At 43.1% G+C, this 21,811-nt stretch overlaps 1 protein-coding gene across 3 annotated transcripts in view; it reads right to left on the bottom strand.

The window, feature by feature from the left end:
• rev3l (REV3 like, DNA directed polymerase zeta catalytic subunit) overlaps nt 1-21,811 on the bottom strand; it is a 68,760-nt gene that overhangs the window by 25,516 nt on the left and 21,433 nt on the right. For 2 of the 3 annotated variants that reach the window (XM_054618040.1, XM_054618041.1), the window contains exons 2-8: nt 12,154-12,343; nt 11,886-11,960; nt 9,728-9,888; nt 5,236-5,377; nt 4,169-4,263; nt 3,112-3,216; nt 2,210-2,294 (exon numbers count right to left, since the gene is read on the bottom strand). In XM_054618040.1, the coding sequence (XP_054474015.1) occupies nt 2,210-2,294; nt 3,112-3,216; nt 4,169-4,263; nt 5,236-5,377; nt 9,728-9,888; nt 11,886-11,960; nt 12,154-12,343 (853 nt within the window). The remainder of the gene's footprint in view (nt 1-2,209; nt 2,295-3,111; nt 3,217-4,168; nt 4,264-5,235; nt 5,378-9,727; nt 9,889-11,885; nt 11,961-12,153; nt 12,344-21,811) is intronic. The other variant, XM_054618042.1, reaches the window with a different exon arrangement.

Genomic DNA, 21,811 nt, shown 5'->3' with positions numbered 1-21,811 from the left:
CCAAAAAATGTGTTTTTGACCACCAAATTCTGATCAGTTCATCATTTAGTCCAGGTGACAAATTTGAAGAAATTCCCTTTAGGCCTTTGAGATATTGCGCTCACGAGAACGGGTGGAACAGACGGACAGATGGACAACCCAAAAACATAATGGCTCATTGTGGTTTGGGTCTTTTCCCAAACCACCAATCAAGTTTTGGAGGTGGTTTTGCACTTCTTTAGGACCGAAAGAATGATCCATATTTACCAGAGCATTTTGTGAAGGGTAGGGCGGAAGTAAGAAATGTATAAAAAGGACCATATGTGTGTTTCAAATACAACTTATATGGTGCATATGTTGCTGGTTTTCACCTAATAACTTTTGCTCTGGATTCAGACGTTTCTTTGTGTTTTTATATCCATATGGTTCATTGTTGTTTCCTTGCACGGCAGATAAATTCTGGTGATATCACAAGATCACGAGAGAATCCATCTCGTCAAGCTTCAAGTAACGCATTTGTGTCCAAACCACCAGTGGCCGGACCAACCAGCGGCCTTTGAGGAGCTACTGGCAACTAGGGCCGTGGTTTAGATGTGTGAGACGACACAGAGAGGCGACTGTTCGTTTTAGACCACAATGGCCGTTAGCGTAGATGCATCAATAGCATCAGTTCAATCAGAACTGGAGAATATTTCTTCAATGAAAGAAGAGTGATGAACAACACTGTAGGCTTTATCTTAAAAGGTAAACATGTTTTCTCTGTTCTCCCAACTGGCTTCAGTTAGAGTTTGATTGACAGATGGCTCGTCCAATCACCTGCCATGTATTCTTTAAAAGTGCCCGACTTTTTCTAAACAGTTTCCAATGAAGATGCTGCAATAGCATCGCTTCTATCAGAAGTGGAGAGTATTGAAAAAAGAGCAAAGAACGAGACTGAAGGCTTCTCTCAATGGAAAAGATGTTCATCGCTCTTCTTCTACTTGGCGGCGGTGAGATTTTGATGGACGGGTGGTTTATCCAATAATCTGCCAAGTACCTGCCCTTTTCCAATCAGTTTCCAATCATGGCTTCTAAAATTGTTCTGTGTAGAAAACCATCTGGCTAGTAAGGTTGACATTGTTGCCCTGATACAACCAAAAGAGATTTGGTATATCTCTTTGATTGATAAATTATAAATTGCCTAAACGCCAAAATTAAAAAAATAGGGCAAAATATTTCCCCACTCAAAAAAGCATGTCCATGCAGTAGAGGGTTAAGAGATTAGAAGTGATAAGAAATGATGGTAAAAATGTTTGTGTGACAGAATGTAAGATTGAGAACATGCAACATTAAAAAATAAAAAAAGGGTTAAAGTGAAAAAGAAATTTGAAATGTCCGCAGTGCCTAGTGAGACCTTGAGAATACAGCATCAACAATAGCGATGCATAATAGAGTCAGGGAAAGCCATCAGACGGAAGGGCTGCCTGAGTATTAACAGAGACAGGGACGGAGACAGGCAGTGGGAGAGTCGAGAGCCGCCAGCCAGCTGTGTGTGTGTTCCATCACTCCACACCGAAAGACCACACTTCTCCCACACCACATTGCCCCCCCTCCCCCATCTCTCCCCCGTTCCTGTCTGATATCAGAGGTTAGTGAATAGAAGCCATCTGGATCCGATGCAGAGGAACGCACGGCTGCCAGGGCTGACTGTACTTTTTATTTATAACAGGAAATGCTTTCATGCCTGTACATCGTGGGACTGGGAGGGGGTGTGTAACCTCGTCGACATCGTTTCTCTCTCCCCCTTTTTCACAGTGCTACGCCCATTCTGTCTCCACCCCCTTCGCTACATCTGCTCTGACTTCACTTTCTCCTTCCCCAGCCCCTTGCTGTCGCTCCCCCCCTCTCTGCCCTGAGAGGACAAAGACCCCGACTTGAAGCTGAGAGGCACAGGGAAACTGAGGACATTTCAGTTTAACACAAAGAATCAAAGATGAGAGAAACTTGTGAGGAATGTGGTCAGACACTGAGGGCCTCTGATGTGACTGGAAGCATCTTGTGCTTATTTCAAACACATTGTTTCATACGATCCTGCTTTTTGCCAGTGACTCTGGCTTTCCTCAGTGAAAAGGGACAAATGTGTAACAATTACTTTAAAATCAAAGTTGTCCCGAAACATCTGGAGAGCCCATAGGTCCCAGCCCCAACTTGTCGCCGCGACAACAGAGCGAAGGAAGGACGGGAAACTTACACGTCGAACTCGTTCTCCTTCAGGATCTCCTTGAATCTCTTCATGAAGATTTTCTCACTCTCGGTTGGAGTGACAAAACCACGATCTGGAAAACATCAGACAAACTGGTTCAACAGTGCGTTCCTCGTTCCTGTAAAGCTGTCTGTTGTGAGATTCCCAGAGTCTTTCCAGACCTCAAACTCTCGGCTACATCGCAGTCAGTAATTGCCGGTAGTGGTCGCTGTCAGTGGAGTTAAATCACTTAATTACAACAATAAAACTGGGTGGAATTCTACATACCATGACTGTACAACCAAATATTTTATTTATTTATTTTGTTTTATATATTTTCTGTAGAAACTGTAATCTTTTGTGAGACCTGGACATTAACATTTCCTTCTTCTGAACCCTTTGTACCTGGATCTAGGCCTGCACATGTGAGAGCAAACATGTTTCATCACAACGCAGCAGATGGGCCTGTGATTATTTATCACCCTGTTGCCATGACAGTATGGGGTGGGGTGGGGTGGGGGGTGGGGGCAAGATTAAAGCTCTCGTTTGTGGTTAGAGGATAAAGTTTTGTCACCAATCACACGATTAGTTCTGAAGGCTGTACAACTGGTTCAGCTAAGGGAGCTAACGTGAGCTTCAAGATAATTTGTATTGCCTCAGAAACTTAGAAAGCAGAGAGCTGGCACCACTGAAATGAGACCAAGACGACTGCGTTTTTTTGTCTTAGGGAGGTTCCTTCCTGAGTAAAATGACCTGCAAGTTTTAAAGTTGCAGACACGATTAGAGCCGATTGAATTCTCTAAATGCTGACAAAAAGTGCTTCAATGCCTCCTCCTTTATCGCCTTTAGCATAGGATACAAAGTAAAAGAGTTGTCAGTTTACACAGAGTCACCGCTGTGGATCTGCTCACCTTGTGACTCGGGGGTTTCTATCTGGGAGACCTGGTTCTTCTCTCTCCTCCTCTGCTTCTCGTCCTCCCAGATGGCCTGCAGGCCCGGGTTCCTGCCGATCTGATCTGGAAACAGAGGAGAGTCGCAGCACAGTTGGTCATCTAACAATAACATAACACTTTATGGCTGTTTATATGAGGAGTTTTTAACCTACAACCAAGAAGTTTTATGTCCAGCAGTGCTGATGTATCAAAGCAACACCAGACCAATCTGTTAAACTCAACCCATTCATAATGTAGGTTCATTCTCAACAGTGTGGGTTTAATTCACAGCTATATAGCAGATGGAAAAGTATGAGTCAGAACACAAGAACTGCCTGCCCTGGAGAGGCCTCTCCTTTCCTTTCTTCACTGGGACAGATGCTTGTTGTGGTTTTACGATTCTGCGTCCAGCCAGATTTAAATCATAAGGGCTAGCTGTGTACTTACAGCCTCCATGCAAGTTATCTCAGAAGAAAATAAAACATTCAGGGAAGGACATGTTTACTGAACTGCTCTTTTAAAGCTGCACCAACATAATGTGTGACACTTATGGCCTCGAATGCCATTGAGAATGTACCTGCTGGACAAATGTTTGACTTTAATACCAAGAAACTATGTGTCAGCAATAGTGCACCCCGGGGTTAACAAGTACAGCTGTGGTTGGCTTCGACTGGAGTGATTAAAAAAAAGGGAAAAATATCCAAATTGTGTCTAAAAAAACCCAAAAACTGTCAAAATATTGTAAACTGCAGCAAAGAGCTCAAAGACAAAGTCACTAAATCCTAAGCACATTCTGCAGAAATATGCATAACCAAACACAAGCAATAGTTGCATGTGTTCTGGGTTTGGGTAGCTTTGTCAGATAATGCCATCCTGCTTTATGGGTTTGTTCAGTTCCATGAAATAATTATTTCCTTATTTCTTTCTTTCTGTCCCCTTTCTCATTCCTACGGCTGTCTCAGAGTGGTCTAGAATACTGTGTCAAAGGCTGTTGGAGGGGGTGAAGCGGGCGTGATGTTGTCCTGAGTGGTCTTACTTTCAATTTCCAAGCGGTTGAGGACGTCCACAGCCACAGCGTCGACCTCCAGCTCACAGGTGCTCTGCTTCTCCACCTCATCCAGGACAAGGGAGCTTCAGGGAGACAGAGACAAGTGCTATTAAAATAAATGCTTTAAGAGGTGCCACAGTAAATCATGTTAAATAATTTTGTACTGCTGTTTAAAAATGAATGTGTGACATGTGAAGACAAAATAAGTTTTATTTTAGAGACACGGGAAGCTAAATGAAATGAAATGGGATGATTAAAGTTTGATTATGGTTATTCATTTGTATAATTAACATAATGAGACAGGAGGATTGGTGAGAGCAGGGTAAAAAAAAACATATCTTCCAAAATGATGGAAAAATGTACATTAATAACACTTAATAAAAAAACTTAAAAATAGAGTTCTCAGCAGGGTGCAGATCCCTCCAAGGAGATACTTCCTGGAGTTCAACACATGCTCCGTAGATTGCTATGCTACCACTAGATTGCTATGCTACCGTAGTGTATTGGCGGCAAGCCCAGACAAGTCCGTGTGGTCAAAACAGATTGTGGGTATGGGGACGTCTGCACAGAGCCTACATGTGCACCCTTTGAAGACGAAATTTGTGGACTCCAGCAGACCCTTGAGTTCTGTCAAAATGGCGGCAAAGATAACGAAAGCTAGGATTTATTAATATCCTATCTTGCCTGACTTTGGTGGATCAATTTATCGGGTATGGAATTAATCTTCAGATGCTTAGTTACAAATGGATAACAAACTTTTCTATGGATATCAGTTTTTGACCAACGCCAAAGGCCAAATTGTGCTGTGCAACAGACTAGGTAGGATTTGTTTTTCGCCTGGCTGATTGCCAAAAATGCCTTTTACTACAGAAACATTTGTTGATCACTTGCAGCTCCAACCGGCTGGTTAAAAGGAGTCAGCAGTCAATGACGGAATGAAACAGTCAATTAATAGGGTTTTCAAAAATTGTTAATGAGGGGTATTCTGCTTTAATTGTCAGAACTTCCCTCACATTCAGAGCTCATGCAGCAGAGTCTGTGCTGGTGGGACTCACCAGGGTATGGCGTTCTCCTCCCAGCGGACGAACGTCCCCCCCAGGGTGCTGTCGTTGAGCTTGGAGGTGCAGGGGCTCTTCCAGGGGCTGATCCTGGGATGACCGCTGGGACTCGGCCTGTCTGGGACCGCTGCTGCGTCTTCTAGAAAACACACACAGTAGAGTACAGAGTATTATAAGGTCTGAAAGATCTCCTGTCTGTGTGACAGCAAAAATCCGAATCCTCACTTGCTTTCCACATGGGAAACTATTCAACACATACTGTATGTTTGTGTGGCCAATATGAGTGTGAATATAAGTGTGATTAGTTGATCATCTGCAATGGAAGAATGAGATGGTCATCTCAAAGCTGAGAGGGCAAAAGCCTTCAAAGCTGGACCTTAACATCTCTTATTAAACCAAAGCCGGCTCAAGCGTCGCCATGTTGAGAGCCGTTGAGATGCTACAGAAATTCTCCCACTTTTGTACTATGCACCTTTGTACATCAATATAATGATTTTATGCCTTATCATTTAAATTGTGTGTTTTATGCACATGACAATAAAAAACTAAAAGGATATTGTTTAGAAATTCTGACGGTTTACACCGACTCCGGAAAGGATGAAATGGGTTTTCGGGACTATAAAGGAAAAAAAATTGCAATCAGTGCATCTCTTTAATAAACCCCTCATTGTTGACACAACATGGGGTGATTAAAGTGTGCCCAAACCTACTGCAGGTACAGGAGGTCAAAGCTGAACCAGGGAATTGGATTTTAAAGTGTGTAATTTGTGTTAATAAAAGTTGAATGTTTTTTTGGCTAACCTGGGGTTTTGGACTTATCATCAATGATACTACAGTTTGCCAGAACTGCAAAAAATAAGAATAAAAATGCGTTAAAGTATAGGTAGGTACAATGAGACGCCCTTGTTACCATTTCAAGGATATATTCTACTTGTACTTTAGACACTTGAACTGTTTTGAAGCTGAGTGTTCAAGCTGTGCGGTGGACTTCAAAACACACTAAAGGCTTCCATTCATCTTCAATCCTCCCTTTTTACCAGTCCAGTCCCTTTTATCATTCTTCCACTTCATCCCAGATTAAGAATTTGCTTTCAAGTTTGAGCCTTAGGGGAGCAGAAAATGTAAACAGGTGTACCTATTATTGGGGTTTTTTAGATTCTTTGTTGCACGGCGCATTGATTCCATTGATTGCATCAGCGTAGAGGTGGATCAAACATGGGAACTCTGTCAAGCGTGAGGATTTTGAAAAAAGAACTTTATTAAAGTCAAGTGTGGAATTTCCTGCCCTAAATCTTTATTGCCCTGACACGTGACGGCGGCCCTGCTGGGCTGGATGCTTCTCCGGGAGCGAGGGGGGGGGGTCTGATTGGCAATGATGAGCAGGGGTACTGTTTTGAGTTTAGGACTAAGCTGTGATCAAACAGAGTTGGCAATCAGGGGGTTTAGTCTCCATCAGGAGTAGGTGGAGACGGGCCTGTGAGAGTCGGGTTCAACCGAGATCTGAGGAGGAAACCCCCCGAAGTCTGCCACTCCTGCTGGGAGGCCCAGTGACTGTTGGGTTCACCGGCCAGGGAGCAGAAACCGTGTCCCCACTTTTAGAGAGGCAGTACGCGCTTAAAACATGTCAACATTTTCAAACATTTCATCTGCTGGCTAAGGACGAGCTAAATGAAGGATCTGACAGGACATGGATGCACTTCACGAATCTTGAAGTGAGAACTTTTGCTGAACAGCAGCTACCGTGGCCATGAATGACAATAACTGAATAATGTCACATTATGCTTCAATTTATTCAAGAGTCGGTTGCTTTGAAGACATTGTTAATAGGCAGCCTTTCTGAGAGGTAAAGGAAAGTGGCAACAAACAATAAGACCTGGCATTAACATGCATCTTGGGCGATATGATCACAAGTGGACAGCTATAAGTACATCCGTTCACACCTGGCATTACAATGTGTCAAATAAACAAACGTCATTTCGTTATGAAGACCAAACACAGTGTTAATAGTGGCAGTGCGTACACGCTGCTAAAAGAATGTGGGCAGATGAGGCCCAGACCACCTGGTCTTAGGATTCAGATCTCATTGCATGTCCGGTTTATTCATACCTGTGTCCACTCTCTATCGGGTAAGGTCTAAACGGGGCCCATTAAACATGTTTCCTGGTGACATACAGTGTGTTTACCTCCTGTACTGATGCAGTAATGGCAGCTTCACAATGATATCCAGCTGCGTATAGTTTGCCAATAACAATAGCCACCATTAGCTGTGGGCGTTTTGCAACTTCAATAGGTAAGTTAACCTTGACCACCCTTGTTAAACTAGTTTCCGGTCACAACATGCAGCTGTTTCTAGTGAAAGAGCTCTGATATTATCTTTATTTATTTATTTTGTATTCATGTATGTTTTCAACTTAGGGATAAAGTATCTGTACCTACATCTCTAGTAATAAAACATTTTGTTTTTGAGAGAGAAAGCTCTGATAAACCAACTGTCTGCTTCCTGCATGACTAGCTTATATACATGGTGGAACCTTTAGCAGCTACAGAGTCAGATATTTGCCCTAGGGAAGTTAAATAAGAGGGAGTGTGTCTGCTGGATGTATAAAGGCAACTGTTTGCTAACCAGTAACAGATAGGCAGTAACAAGAACATGCCATTACTGGTCGTTCTACAGGGAAGACTAAAAATGTATTTTTAGAAAGCTGGGTGCAGAGTTGCTAAAATTAGACAAAGGAGACATCCACATGACGAGCATTCCCCAAAATTTTGTTCACTTTTCACAAAGTGACGCATTCAACTTATGCCTGGTATCAGCAGGAACCTGTAGAAAATGCACTTCTCCTGCATGACACAAGACAGAGCTCCAGCTACATGCACACAATATCTGTGTCTTTGTTCTAGTTCACACCTTTTGATTCTGTCTTTTTTCTTTTTTAACAATCTCATGTTTCTGGTTAAAGCTCCCTGGACTGATTTTTAGGAGGCAGTGTGCTTCCACTAGATTTGACTTTTGCCTCCTTGGTTAGCGAGGATGAAAACGGCAAATTGGCAAAAAAAAAGGACTAGAGAGAGAAATGGGGGAAACCAAAGAAGGAAAAGACATAAATGCAAAGTAAACAGAGACAGAAATTCAAAGAGGACAGAGACCCGCAAGTAAAGAAAGACAGAGAGAGAGGGAGAGAGCAAAGAGCGAAGACCACGAGTGACATGTGAAAGGAAGCGAGGGGGCAACAAAGGAGATGAAAACAGAGAGAGCTGCCGAAAGACAACAGAGGCATCCTGGGGCTGAGGTGAGCTCAGGACTAATTGGATATGACACAGGGCATGGCGGTGTTCACTGGCCTGCTCTCCATCCCTGCTGGGCCCGGGGGGGGGACAACGCAGTGGAGAGAATCCTGGCTATCCCTACACTGTCCAGCAAGAGACAATGAACAGCAGTGTGTCCCCTGTGACAGCAGAAGAAGGCCACATGCAGAACGTGGAACGCTGGGAGTGAAGAGCACAATGTCAAGACATTTGTCCATGAATGTGTTGCCCCATTGCATGCTGGGAGGGTTCCTAACACACCTACATCATGTAACTGCAGCCACGTGATCAGCTCTCAACCATGGTTTGGCTGATCAAGGCTTCAACTCTCTACTTAATTTGCCTTTCTTTCAAAATAAGAGTTTATTGTTTATTCAAGATAATTTCCCCCAAGATAAAAGGGATAATTCTGTTTATTTTAAGTGGGGTTGAATGAGGTACTTATCCATAGTCACAGTGGATGACGGTCGGCATGCCCCCAGTTACCACAAGGCAGCTGCATTATGTGCTGCTGTGGGGGCAGCTGCATTATGTATATTAAGCGACCTTAATGTAATCAATATTGGTTTAAGTGTACGCTATATTTAGAATTTTTGCCAGTTTGCTTTGCTGTGAGACCGTGATTTTGGGGACTGAAGGCATGGTATCCATCTATGTTCAACAACCAGACACCATTGAATTTTTTTTTTTTTTATTTTACCTCCCAGAACACGGGAATTGCTGGTCTACTGCTCTTGGTTAATTTGTTTGAGTTATTGTGTGACTTTGGGGAATCCAATAGATAACGGCTTCAGTTCCCTGTCAGAAACACAGACTAAAATACTCAAGGCATACCGTACACTTAAACTGATATTGATCATTTTGAGGTGAGCCTTTATTTAAGGTGGCTAAAAGGAAGAGAGGAGGCAGGCTTGGTGCTCAAACATTGTCAAAGTTGATGTACAATGTTTCCCTGAGGGCGAAATTTTAAGGTTAAGAAGCCAGCCGTAATGCCCAAATATTGTTTTGTTGCTGCTGTTAAAATTTAAAAAATGCACTACAATAATGCACTACTGTGTTTTTTGTTTATTGTGTGGCAAATTGGCTACAACTGCATTTTGTTGCATATCCCTTTGTTGCATGATGACAATAAACTATCCTTGAGTCATGGGGTTGAGGGACAAGTGTTGTCTTTGCTCCTCACCTTTGCTCTGGCCCCTGCGGAACTTGACAGCCCCCAAGTTAAGCAGGTTCATGCCGTACAGGTTGTAGTCTATGAAGAGCTGCAGCAGGTAGGGGATGTGGCCTTCGTGAGGCTGGTAGCTCTTGTTCATCACCGCTCCGCTTTGCAACAGCTCACACACCCTGCAACAAACGGAGGATATTTCATCATGAAACACATCTGTCACCATGGGGAAGAGAAAACACACACGCTTATTTATTAAAGACAATAACACAAATTTAGCAGTCAATTTTCCTAAGCTACACAATGACAGGTTGTTTAGGTGTAGCTGTGATGGAATAGATGAAGATTAGTTTGTCCCGTTGAGATCAATGAAAGGCTGACGTGACAACAACTTGGAAACAACCGATCTCACTCTATTTGATCGTTGCAGTCAACGGCTCTGCAAGTTTCTATGATGTAACTTTAACAAGCTAACCGGGACTTGAATGGGAATGCCTTGTCATCTGGCAAGACGCTGCATTGGCTAAATCAAAAAAGTGCAAACACACATTCCTGGAAGATTACTTTGTAACACGAACCCTGTTCATCTTAACGTCATAATGATGAAAGATAAAGTAGTTGCTGCCATGACAACTTGCCAGAGACTTTAAAATCCCGTATGGGTATAACAAACTGTTGTGCAGTGTTTTGTCAAGCGTTTAAACGCATTAATCTGTTACTGCAAGTGGACTTCCTGGGACATATTTCACTGTCTAAGGTAACATAATCCAACCTTTTTTAACACAGGAGTTCTGTTTCTGTTCCAATTTTTCGTTTCCAAGCACCAGTAGCTTCTCAGATTTGACAAAGCTGATCTTTTTGCATTTTAATATTGTTTATTTTCTATTTATTCAGTCCCAATACCAATTACCGATCAGATACCAGTGTTTACTTAATAAAGTGTACTCCTCACTCCGTGGAAGAGAGGTTTGACTTAAATATTGCTGCTTTCTTACCATTGTACAACAAAATGTAACAAATAAATACATCGATATAAATGTATTGAATTGTTTATCAGTTGTACAGCAGCAACTCTGCAAAAACAATCTTCAATATTAACAGGAATTACTATTCAATTGTGACCAAATTGGTCAACAACAGGAATGAAAAATTCCAGTTTATAACGTATATACGTATAGTATACAAACATTGTCACAGATATCCTATTCGGCTATTTGAGTCAGTATCAGCTCGATATCGTAGTACCCTCAGTTTGTTTGTGATGAAATGCGTTTATTAAAAGAGGCCTTTAGAGTCGGAGAGCTCCTCAGAGCTACACAAGACGTTATACAACTCCTTTTACAGGCTCAGACGTCAGCAAATATATAAAAGGTAAGCCTTTCATTATAATCTATGCTGAATGTCCACATAGAAATAAAAAAAGAAACTTGTTTTCCAGAGCCATCCTCAACCAGTGAAAAGCTTATATTTAAAATGGTGGTTTGATGGATGAAGAGCAGCTCTGTGTGGATGTTTAAGCTCTGTCTCCTGGAGTCACGGACCCCCTTTAAAAAGGTCAGATCTCCGTCCTGACTGAGTGATCAGAGAACAGGGGTGGGACGCTGGGCCGCTGGACCTGCCACTCCAAGTCTTTCTCCCCTTCATCCTCTTTTTACCCCTCTGCTTCCTTTACCTCCCTCTTCTGCCGTCCTCTCTCCCTAAATCTCTCTTCACCTTGGTCCCTTGTTCTTTCTTTTCCCCAGTCTCTCTCTCCTCTTTCCCTTCACTCTCTCTCTCTCCATCGTTGTGACTCACTCAGCTCTCTGCCAAGGAACCAATTCGGCTGCACAACTCCACTCACCTTGTCCCCACTAACGCCGATCGCTCTGGCAAATAACTCACATTCGTCCTGTGTGCCTCCATGCGCCACACACACACACACACACACACACACACACACACACACACACACACACACACACACACACACACACACACACACACACACACACACACACACACACACACACACACACACACACACACACACACGACCAATTTGTACAACTGAATACGCAACGATTGAGTTCCGTTTAGTGAGCTGGCAGAGGGGCGCGCACGCCGTGTGCCGTTCGGCGACATCGGCTTTGTATGATGTCCATTCACATTAAAGTGCATCGATCTGACGTAACCTTACCTTTTCACCATCTGAGGATTGTACAGATAGATCTTCATAAAGTGCTTCTCCTTAGCGTGGTAGCCATAGAAAGGCCTGAAAGACAAGAGACAGACCACGTTAACATGTAAACATGGATCATTCATTATAAAGATTTCCCCCTTTGTTATTTTATGAATTTTAATAAAAGGCTCCTGCGGTCCCGTTTTCACACTGCTCTTTGCGAGAAAATCCCTGCTTCCATCAGCTGGGCTGTGTTGGTAAGACCAGTAAATCACGAGTAACTTACATGCCAGAGACCAGCACCACCTTGAACACATGCTGGGCGCTGGAGGCGGGGTTTCCCATGGCAACGTTGAGGGCCCTGTCGATGCTGAAGGCCACCTGCCGCAGGTAGCGCTCCGGCTCCTGGCCGTGGCCATCGTACGGGACGTAGATGTACGGGAACACGCCATGGAGGTGGAGACACGTTTTCTGGCCTGCAACACAACAACAAAAACAAATCCGTTGAACATCAGGCTTATAGGAGATTAGCAACATTTTGGAACCACTACCAATATGTTTTGGAAATATGAAGGTGTTGAGAACACTTTTTTTTTTAATGCATTGTAAAAAAAAAAGAAAGACCCATATTTGTGAGTTACAGTACCACAAGCACCAAAATTGTTTTTCCATTTGCACAACAAAATCATGTCCTAAAGTATACACTGCTTTATGGTCTATTTGACTCTAAATGGACCATAACTTACTAAGAGAATATCATGTTGAATTGAAGAAGACTTGAAACTAGATATTGAGACCATAAACTCATGTTTACAATGTTTACTGAGGGGATAAATCAAGAGAGAAGTAGAGTCACTTTCTCATTGACATTGCTTGGCAAAGCAGCCTTAGCAGGACTTGTATGACATCATCACATGCCTACATCTTGACATCAGTGAGCGTGACCTTTGCTCTGCAGTAACATCTTACATTGTCCAAGATGACAATGTGGTGCCTCCATTGAGTCCCCCACCTTACACTGGTACTACGCTGCAATAAGGCTGCATTTGCTTAAAAAAAAAAAAAAAAAAGTGGCACCTGGTAGCCAACCTGGTGTGACTTAGAGCCAAAAGTTATAAAACATGTATATTCCCATATAGTAGCTGAGCTCACACGACAGACACATATTTTCCCCACAATTGGCCAAAGTGCACACCAAAGCAAAACCCTACAAATAGTGTTTTTTTCTGGGAACAAAAATGATGGATTGCAGGATTCTATACTACTGGTATTGGGTTACTTCTGTCGATCTGAAAGGTACCAAGTACCGATCTCAGCCTTATTCCCAGTATTACAGGACAATATGAATCAACTCTCACTGTACTCTTATTCCCAGCATGCACTGACACACACAGCTGAGCAGCTGGAGCTTTAGATGGGACTTGTCCTACAGAAACTAGTACATCTACTGACAGGGTGCAAGTGAGATGGATGAAGTGTGCAGAGGGTCCAGTAAACTGCTTTCTTCCCCCCTCCTCCCCTACACTTTCTGACCAATCACTGCAAGGCACTGGCAACACAGATGGATGAGTGCGACAACGACGCCATGTTTAATGACAGACATGCGCCGGGCGTTAAAGCAGCCCATTAGCTAAATAACCACATAGAAACAGAGAGGAAGACGGCGTTCGCTGGGGATTGTGGGTGGAGCGGATTTAGGTCTTGAGCGATGTGAAGTGAGGTCAGCCGGCGCGGAGAGAAGAGAGAGATGCAATATTTATAACAGGGGCTGCGTGACGCCATCACTCCCACTACATGCACACTGCTGAGAGTCATCTGAGGTGAGGCAGCGCTGCAGACGGCGCGCTCCCATTCATTATCATCCAGGGCCGGCGCTTTCATCCGTAGGCTGCCGGAGGAGGCTTAATCGGGTTACATAAGGGATAATAACGGCGGTGTAAAAATGAAGACAATTAAAAAAGGCTGAGGGATGCTGAGGCTCGCAGAAACCTGAGCTCCTGACTCTCTCCACCAGTGACAGATGGACAGGAGGAGGCAGTGTGGAGCGGGAGGACCGACTCTTGCCCCGGAGACATGCCTGCCTCCCAAACCCTCATTGCTGGTAGCAGGGTTTCAGGAGAGAGAGGAGGGCACTGGCCCTACAAAACACACACTCACACTCACACACACACACACACACACAGCTTGCCAAATCTCCATCCTCCGTGCTAATGTTATGACAGACGATGCCGCAGTCCCCTGGGCTCGATTGTTGGGATTGCTGGGCCTTAAGAGCAGCTTCCAAAAGAGGGAGAAGTATTCCCCGGCAGTCCCCACAGCACAACGACGCCCGCGACTGCCTCTAAGCGGGACGGGAGGGCAATGCAAGAGGAGATGTGGCGCTGAGACGACAACAAGCGTCTCAGCACAGGCCCCGGTGTTTGATGGGGTCAAGACGTCTGGCCTACAAGTGCGGGGAGCAGCACACGGTGGAGCGCATAGTGCAGAGCTCCCCGTGAAAGCTTTGTGTCTGATTTCTGATATGATGATATTTTAAACTAGTCTGGTCTTTGAGCTTTCATGCTTGGTTGTAAGACCCCTTCCTCGCCAGTTGCTATGGCGATCCAAGCCTGTTACTTATTATGCTTTCGATAACTATTCACACTAGGGGTTTTCTTCATCCTAGAAAACCTTGAAGGTTTGAGTCGAGTCAAATCTTACTTTAAGTAAATGTCGAGGTTGTTGGACGATGTATTTTTCTATGCTAATTAGGGTGTTTTAAGTCCACGGTCAGTTTCACCATAAACGTAGTTTCCAACTATATGATATTGTATAGATTCTTTGGACATCAATATGATATTGGCTGATTTTATAAAGCCTGCACTTTTTCAGTCCCGATACAGATATTGATACCTGGGATCATTCTTTCTTCTGTAATGCAACATCAGGCTTGACATTTGCTTTCTTAACTGTATATGATAAAATGCAACAAAAAAATACTATAAAAAATATTGAAGAGATATTTATCATAATAATAAATTGTACACTAGTAACGCACCAACAAATGGGTCGTAATTGTAAAAGGGAAATAAAGTTTCCGTATATAGGATATATAAACAGAGAATTAAAGTTAATAGATAGGCCCCACTGTCACAGATATCCAGCTATCTGAGTCGGTATTGGCCCGATATCAGATATCACATATCAAATAGGTGCATCCTTAGAAATGACATCATATGCCCATTTAACACAGTCAGTTACATCTATATCAATTTACAAAACGCGACTAAATGTGATTTGACAATTTTATCACCAGGCTCTGTAGGACGGAGGTTTGCGTGGACGGAAATGGTGACAGACATGCCACGGGAATTTCAAAATAAAGGCATATCTTATAGGTTGATGATATGTATCGATGTGTTCACTTTGCATCAAAGCTATTGGATCGTTGATCACTGAATCTATATATCGATCCAGACAGACCTAACGTTGTTGACCCCTGTAATGACCTGTCACTTTTTATTAGAATTGTGAAGGAGACAAATATATTTAGTAACTGGGTTTTTCGAGGTGCACCTACATTTTGCATCCCTCTAATTCAACATAAATGTTGAAATGCAACCATTTAGTTTTAATAATTCTTCATTCAAATTCTTCATGCCTCGGTTATTCAGAAAGATTTCATGACTGAACAGTGAATTTAAAATAAATAATGAAAGGATTATGGTATTGCAGCCAGTGACATGCAGAGGGAAGTCAGGATCGGTAGGTCTCTGTCAAGTCTGGAGTGTATGTGTTTGTGTGTGTGTCGCAAGAGGAACAATGCCAAGGTGTGTGTAGTGCCACTGCCGGACGCACAAAGGCTGGCAGCCTCTCCAGCGGTGGGAGAGCATCGAGGACGGGCACGAGTCTGTCTGTCCTCAGCCTGCAGTGTCAACATGGAGGCACACACACACACACACACACACACACACACACACACACACACACACACACACACACACACACACACACACACACACACACACACACACACACACACACACACACACACACACACACACACACACACACACCACAAGCAGCCAATGTCTGCTTCGGCTGCAGTTGCTAAGCAACGGCAAAAGCAGAACCCCCTGACGGACAGCGGGGGAGATAAACAAGTGATTCTTTCCGCCCAGCTGGTCAGGCAACACAGAGAGAGAGAGAGAGAGACGTAGGGAGAAAGCAAGAGAGAGAGTCAAAGAAAGAGAAGAAGAATAGTAAAAAGAGTGTGTGTCTGCATGAGAAAGAGAACAGGGGGAGAAGAAGTGCAGCCCATATGAAATGAGAGAGAGAGAGAGAGAGAGAGAGAGAGAGAGAGATGAAGAGAGAGAGAGACAGAGATAGTAAAAAAGAGTGTGGTAAAAAAGAAAATGTAATACACACAAAAACAAATGTAATACACAAAAACAGCTTAACAAGTCTGCATGAGAACTGGTGCTGGAGAGAACAGGGGTCTTAAAGACAAAGTGAGAGTAATAGTTCCTTCTACATAGCGACAGTGAGTACCCAAAGCAGCCCATCAGACCCTTCTTTTCAACAATGGGAGAAATGAGAGAGAGAGAGAGAGAAACTTAAGAGCTACACAGAGAGAGAGAGAGAGAGAGAGAGAGTCTCATTTAAAACCGTAGAAAAAAATTACAGATTAAAATCAAAAGAAAGAGAGCCGTGTTGGACTGTCTGGCCAGCATTTGGTGGTTCAGATAGAAGGAGCATCTGCTGCTTCAGTTGGATATGAGCTCATTACTGGGATGTAGTCAAACTTAGGACTGGAGGCAACAGAGTGCTGCAAGAATGAGTACTGGACCTTGATGAGTCAGCATTTTGAACTTAAGGATTTTAACATTTTGTTCTACGATGTGAAATATGTCAGTGAGGGCAATAAAACAACGTCAAAAATGTTCATGTTAAAATGTTACACGATTTGAATTAATAATTTATGGGATATATTTTTGAATTAAGTCCGGATCGGTTTTCCTCTCACCACAGAAACAGTAGAATAACAGCTAATAGGTTTTGTGCGCCGTTGCTGCTAAGTAGGCTCTAAAATTGTGGAAACATAGTTTTGAGCGTCACGCCCCCTCACAAAATGACTCGTTTTACTATGAGAATGTGATCAATTCGGTCCGATAATTGAATAATTTTATCCCTTTTCAGGTTGATATTGAGCTAATCCTGGAAGTTGAAGTCTTGCCTGCGAATGCACATTTTCGTCACCATCATCCAGGCCTAGACTGAGACCAATTCAGTGGATCTGAACTGAGGGGTCGTAAGTAAATGTTACTAAAAGTCATAATCTAGGACGTTCTGTTTGTTCAGGTCAACTTCGATGACGAAATCTATAAATTCACCGTTGGGGGGGCGTCGGGGGTAAATGTGACGAGAACGCGTGATATTGATTGTTGCAGCTTGTTCACTGTCCTGATATACACGACGGGTGTTGTTCTCAGTGACTGGACGCTTCATGCCATATATTCAGATATGCTGGAAGCATGTCTCCATTCAGTTTAGTGGAGGCATGTGTCATCTTATCATTAACTGACCATTTTAGCAACAGCAAACCAGTATTTGATTAGAAATTTACTGGCAAAAAGAAGAGAAAATCTGAGGAACAATGAAAATTAATTCTGAGAAGATCCACACGGCTATAAATTACAATTATTTTCATAATGAAATATTTAATTTTATGTTCATCAATTGCTTGGTTGTGAGAGCAAATTTGAAATTTGAGTGTTTCAACTGAAGAAAAGATGAATCAACGAATCCCTTTTTTTTCAGCGTATGTTTGAGGTGGCTCGAGTATGTTCTCAGATTTTCCTCACTATTCCCCTGCCACATGTGCAGTTTCCGGTCTGGCTTACTACTGAAGGATTTGTGAATGAGGGAGTCTCTTCTCCCCCATCTACCCCCCCCACTCTCCCTCATCGTTATCCGCAGGGCAGCTCCATGACTCAGCAGCAGCCCCACAACACCACTGGGTCAGTAAGGCCGTGAACGCCAGCAGCTTAGTCATAAAACCAGCCAATGAGCGAGTCTGTTGGGGACAGAATTTCAGCCACTTGGCCGAGCAGAACGCTGTTAACCTGTTGTTAGCCATCCCGAAACTAAGAAAGACAGATATTGACATATATCCACGGAATTTTTGTTTCAAGCATAAAAAAAATGAACTCAACGGGATGCAAAGAGGTTACAGTGTTGGCGTTATGTCAAAGACGTCTATGTATAGTGTTGCAGAGATGTCTACTGATATCAGCATGCTAACCAGCGAGCTGCCGCCCGTGTTGTCTTGTAATACCACTTGTACCTTGAGAGGTGGTAGCAGAGCTGCAGTGAGGGCTTGAGAAATTAAACATCCATTGCGTGTGTATCTATATATTTTTTCAAAGATTTAATACAAAGTGGCAGAAACTTGAGGACGAGGCTACTTAGAGGAGGCTACTTAGAGGGAAGAAGAGCGTGAGGCAACGTGAGGCAACTCCAGGAGACGGACCTCCAGTTGTTAACTTGAATTCAGCCAGTGCAAACCCCAGCACCAGGGTTCTGATCCCGGAGGACAGCCCCAACTTCTTGCTGAATCATCAAACTTCCTGTTGCTGCCGTTTCACAGGTTAGCCCGCTGTGACTCCCGCCACTGCAGTTTGTTCTGGCCAAATTAAGAGAAGCTTGAGCTGCTGACTGGTTCTCCATTGCTGGGAGTTGCTGAGCGCAAGGTCGTCTTCTGGCCAGGGGGAGGGCGAGACAAAGGTGAGGGTTGTTTTTTCCTTTTTGCCACTTAATGTAATGTAATAAACAGACGATCAAAGCGTACAGCCCTCAGTCAGAGTCACAGTAAAAACCAAAGCCCAAAGCCACGCGATAGAAGATTATCATATTAGATTATTATTATATTACTATTATAAAATATTTTGAGCGTCTCTCAGTTTCAGCAGTTTAGTTGCATTTAGTGTATTCCTGCTCTGCTGTTAGATGGTAGTTCGTTAGTAGATTACTGTAAATTTGTATGGCCATTAGTGTATGGCCCCAGTAGTAGAGGTGTTTTGCTGCCCCCTATATATTTGGAGCATGTGGCCAGGTTTTACACATTGCACACTTAAGTGGTCTATTTAGGAACTATTTTTCTGCTGAACACAGATGTTTGATGGTAATCTGGTCACCGGTTGAAGCCGGTCCATGTTGCTGACATCACAGCTGGTACGGACAACAACAATGGCTTAAAAGGGATTTTAGTCAACAAATGGTTGCCTTTTGGTAGCACTTACATCTCTGTTGGTGTCTACATTTCTGCTTTATCAACATTCAAGGCTTCAGGCTTCAGCCTGCAGACCCATGACACACCCACACTGTGAGTAATTAATAAGGTAATTAGCTCAGCTGATTAGACATCATCTCAGGACTGTGTGGGCGTGTGGAGATTGGCTGTGATTGTCATTGCCCTCGCTCAACTCTTAGCTGTGTCGCATCTTAATTAAAGGACAAATTACCGCTTTGTCTTTCGCATTAATACGTGGAGTTCAGTGACTTTATGTAATTCCCAGCATTGCTCCTCTCACCTTCAACTCGAGCAGAGGTCTAATTAGCCGGTATAAGTGACCTGTGTGGGTGTGCAGGCCCTTTTAAAACGGGGTTTGAACTGCTCTGATGAAGCAGGGTTCCATCAGGGCGAGAGCAGAGAGTCGGCGCTGGCCATCGGTCGTTCCAGCCATGCTGCTAACTTTTTCCTTGGCAGTCGTCTCTGTTTATTCTGTCAGCCGCTCTGCCTGGGAACCAGCCAGGGTTTAAAAACTTCAATACAGTTTGGGGAGAAACAGTCACAATTCCTGGCGTTAAAATCAGTCGGCGGTGGCTTCCTGCTCAGGAGCTGGGAAAAAAATATGCTAATAAACATAAGTTGTTGAAGCAGTAAATCCTCAGTCCTGATACCAGCATTACTTTTCTGAGCTCAACATACATGACTGCCCACTGAAAAACAGAAGAAGAAACCTTTATTGGTACAAGGCGGGTTTGCCAAGAATAAATGCTCTTTTCCATGAAAACTCACTTACACACTCCTGGAAGTTGCCAAAATAGCCACAGTCTTAGCTGACATCCATAAGCTGTAACTATGTTCAGAGCAAGGCATTTGGGGACACCAATTATCCTCAAGCTCCCAATGTCTACTCAACTGTACTGAAATGAGCACAAATACATTACTCACAGTGTGCTCTACTGTACATGCGAGTAGAGTGCATTGAGTTCATTTTTTCCCCCTCCTTTACTCTCAGAGGTTCGGGGGTAGGAGGTGGGTGGGGGTGGCAGTCAGACTCCCTCTGTAATCAGACAGACAGCTGCCACAGGGGAGAGTGGAAGAAGATGTTAATAAAACCAGTGTTGGTATTAATTAAAAAAAATAAATAAAAAAAAAAGCCCAGGGAGAGCCAAGAGAAATGTAGGCCTGAGCACTCCCACCGGCTGGAGAGGGAAACGTCATAGTATGTGCTCACAACGCACAGCCGCCGTCATGGCGATTACAAGTGAGAGGGGAGTGACACACTGGTTTTTGGTTTTTTTTTCATTTGCGCGTAAATAAATGCTACAACTCCTTAAGACCTAAGCAAAGTTCCTGCAGCTTGCTTGCTAGCTACCTGCTGATTGAAATGTAGGTGGTTGTTCCTAAAGCTAGAAACTACTTAGGATCACTTAAGGTGGACCAAGTGACAAGACGCTCCTCTCAGCTATAATATATCTAAAACTGTTTAACTGATTTACTGAATTTGTTAAATTTCCTATTGTCGGTAAACGGTTAATTATCGATGTCCCTCTTCCAAACTACACTCTGTTTGTGTCAGTAAACATGTCTATATTTGATTTGTTCAGTCAGAAAGTGATGTGCATCAGGTGAAAATGTAACGGTATTATTAAGTACTCATAGTGTTACTTGGTATCAGCAAGAACTCAAATGTAAGTAAGTACTTGGTCTGAAAAAATGTGTATCCTAGATTTTGATCTCCAAGAAACATATGAACACATCTCTGGTAAACATAAGATTTAAAGTGGTGATTTTGTGTTTTGCAGATCTCGTATGCTTTGGTCGACTAAGACTTTCTTTGTTAAAAGACAACATTTTACACCGTTACATTAACGGACAAGATTACACAATCATTCATATTAAAGCAAAATGTTCACAAACAAGTGGCTGAGTTAGTTGATGGTGACGTTAGATCTACAGAATGGGGGCACGCGGGACGCTCACTTTATAGAGGTGATAGCATTGAGGTCCAGCAATCTGACACACACGCAATGGAAGATTCAGTATGCATCTCACTGAGCAGCCTGGCAGAGCGCCAAGCCCATGAGATGGAGAGAGAGAGAGATCTGGATGAGGAGGAAGAGCGGGGGAGGCTGACAAGGATTTAGGAAGTTTTCAGAAAGCAAAATTTAAGAGACAAAGAGGAACAAAAATATGTTAGGGCTGCATCTAAATATATTTTTATCAATTAATGTAACCATTATTTTTTTATGTATGTATTGCTCGTTTATTATTGTTGGGTCTCTATCTAAAATACTTCCCTTTAAAAGAACACGGCCGTATTTTGTAATCGATCACGTCAATTACTTTGACTAATTGCCCCCGTCCTACAATACACTTTTTTTTTGGTTTGTTTTATGCGTTTAGGATGTTTAAAAAAAATTTAACGGCTGATTATTGGAAACAAATGACCACATAGTTGTTCAGGCTATAATAATAACTATCCATGAACTAACAGAAACATAAAGACACGTGACAAAAGTTTCGGTCGTCTTTTATGGGCCCTCAGTTATTCCACGCACTAACATGTGGGTATCACACTCACAGAGAAATCCTTATATGGTTGCACTGATCGGGGATCAGATAAGCACAGCAGCAGTATATTGTATTAACGTAGCTGGAGCTTCTCTTGCTCTGT

Source organism: Anoplopoma fimbria, chromosome 18 (genome assembly GCF_027596085.1).
Source record: "Anoplopoma fimbria isolate UVic2021 breed Golden Eagle Sablefish chromosome 18, Afim_UVic_2022, whole genome shotgun sequence".
In the NCBI taxonomy this organism is placed as follows: Eukaryota; Metazoa; Chordata; class Actinopteri; order Perciformes; family Anoplopomatidae; genus Anoplopoma; species Anoplopoma fimbria.
The sequence above is the reverse complement of the archived record's forward strand: the minus strand, read 5'-3'. Positions and strand labels throughout refer to the sequence as shown.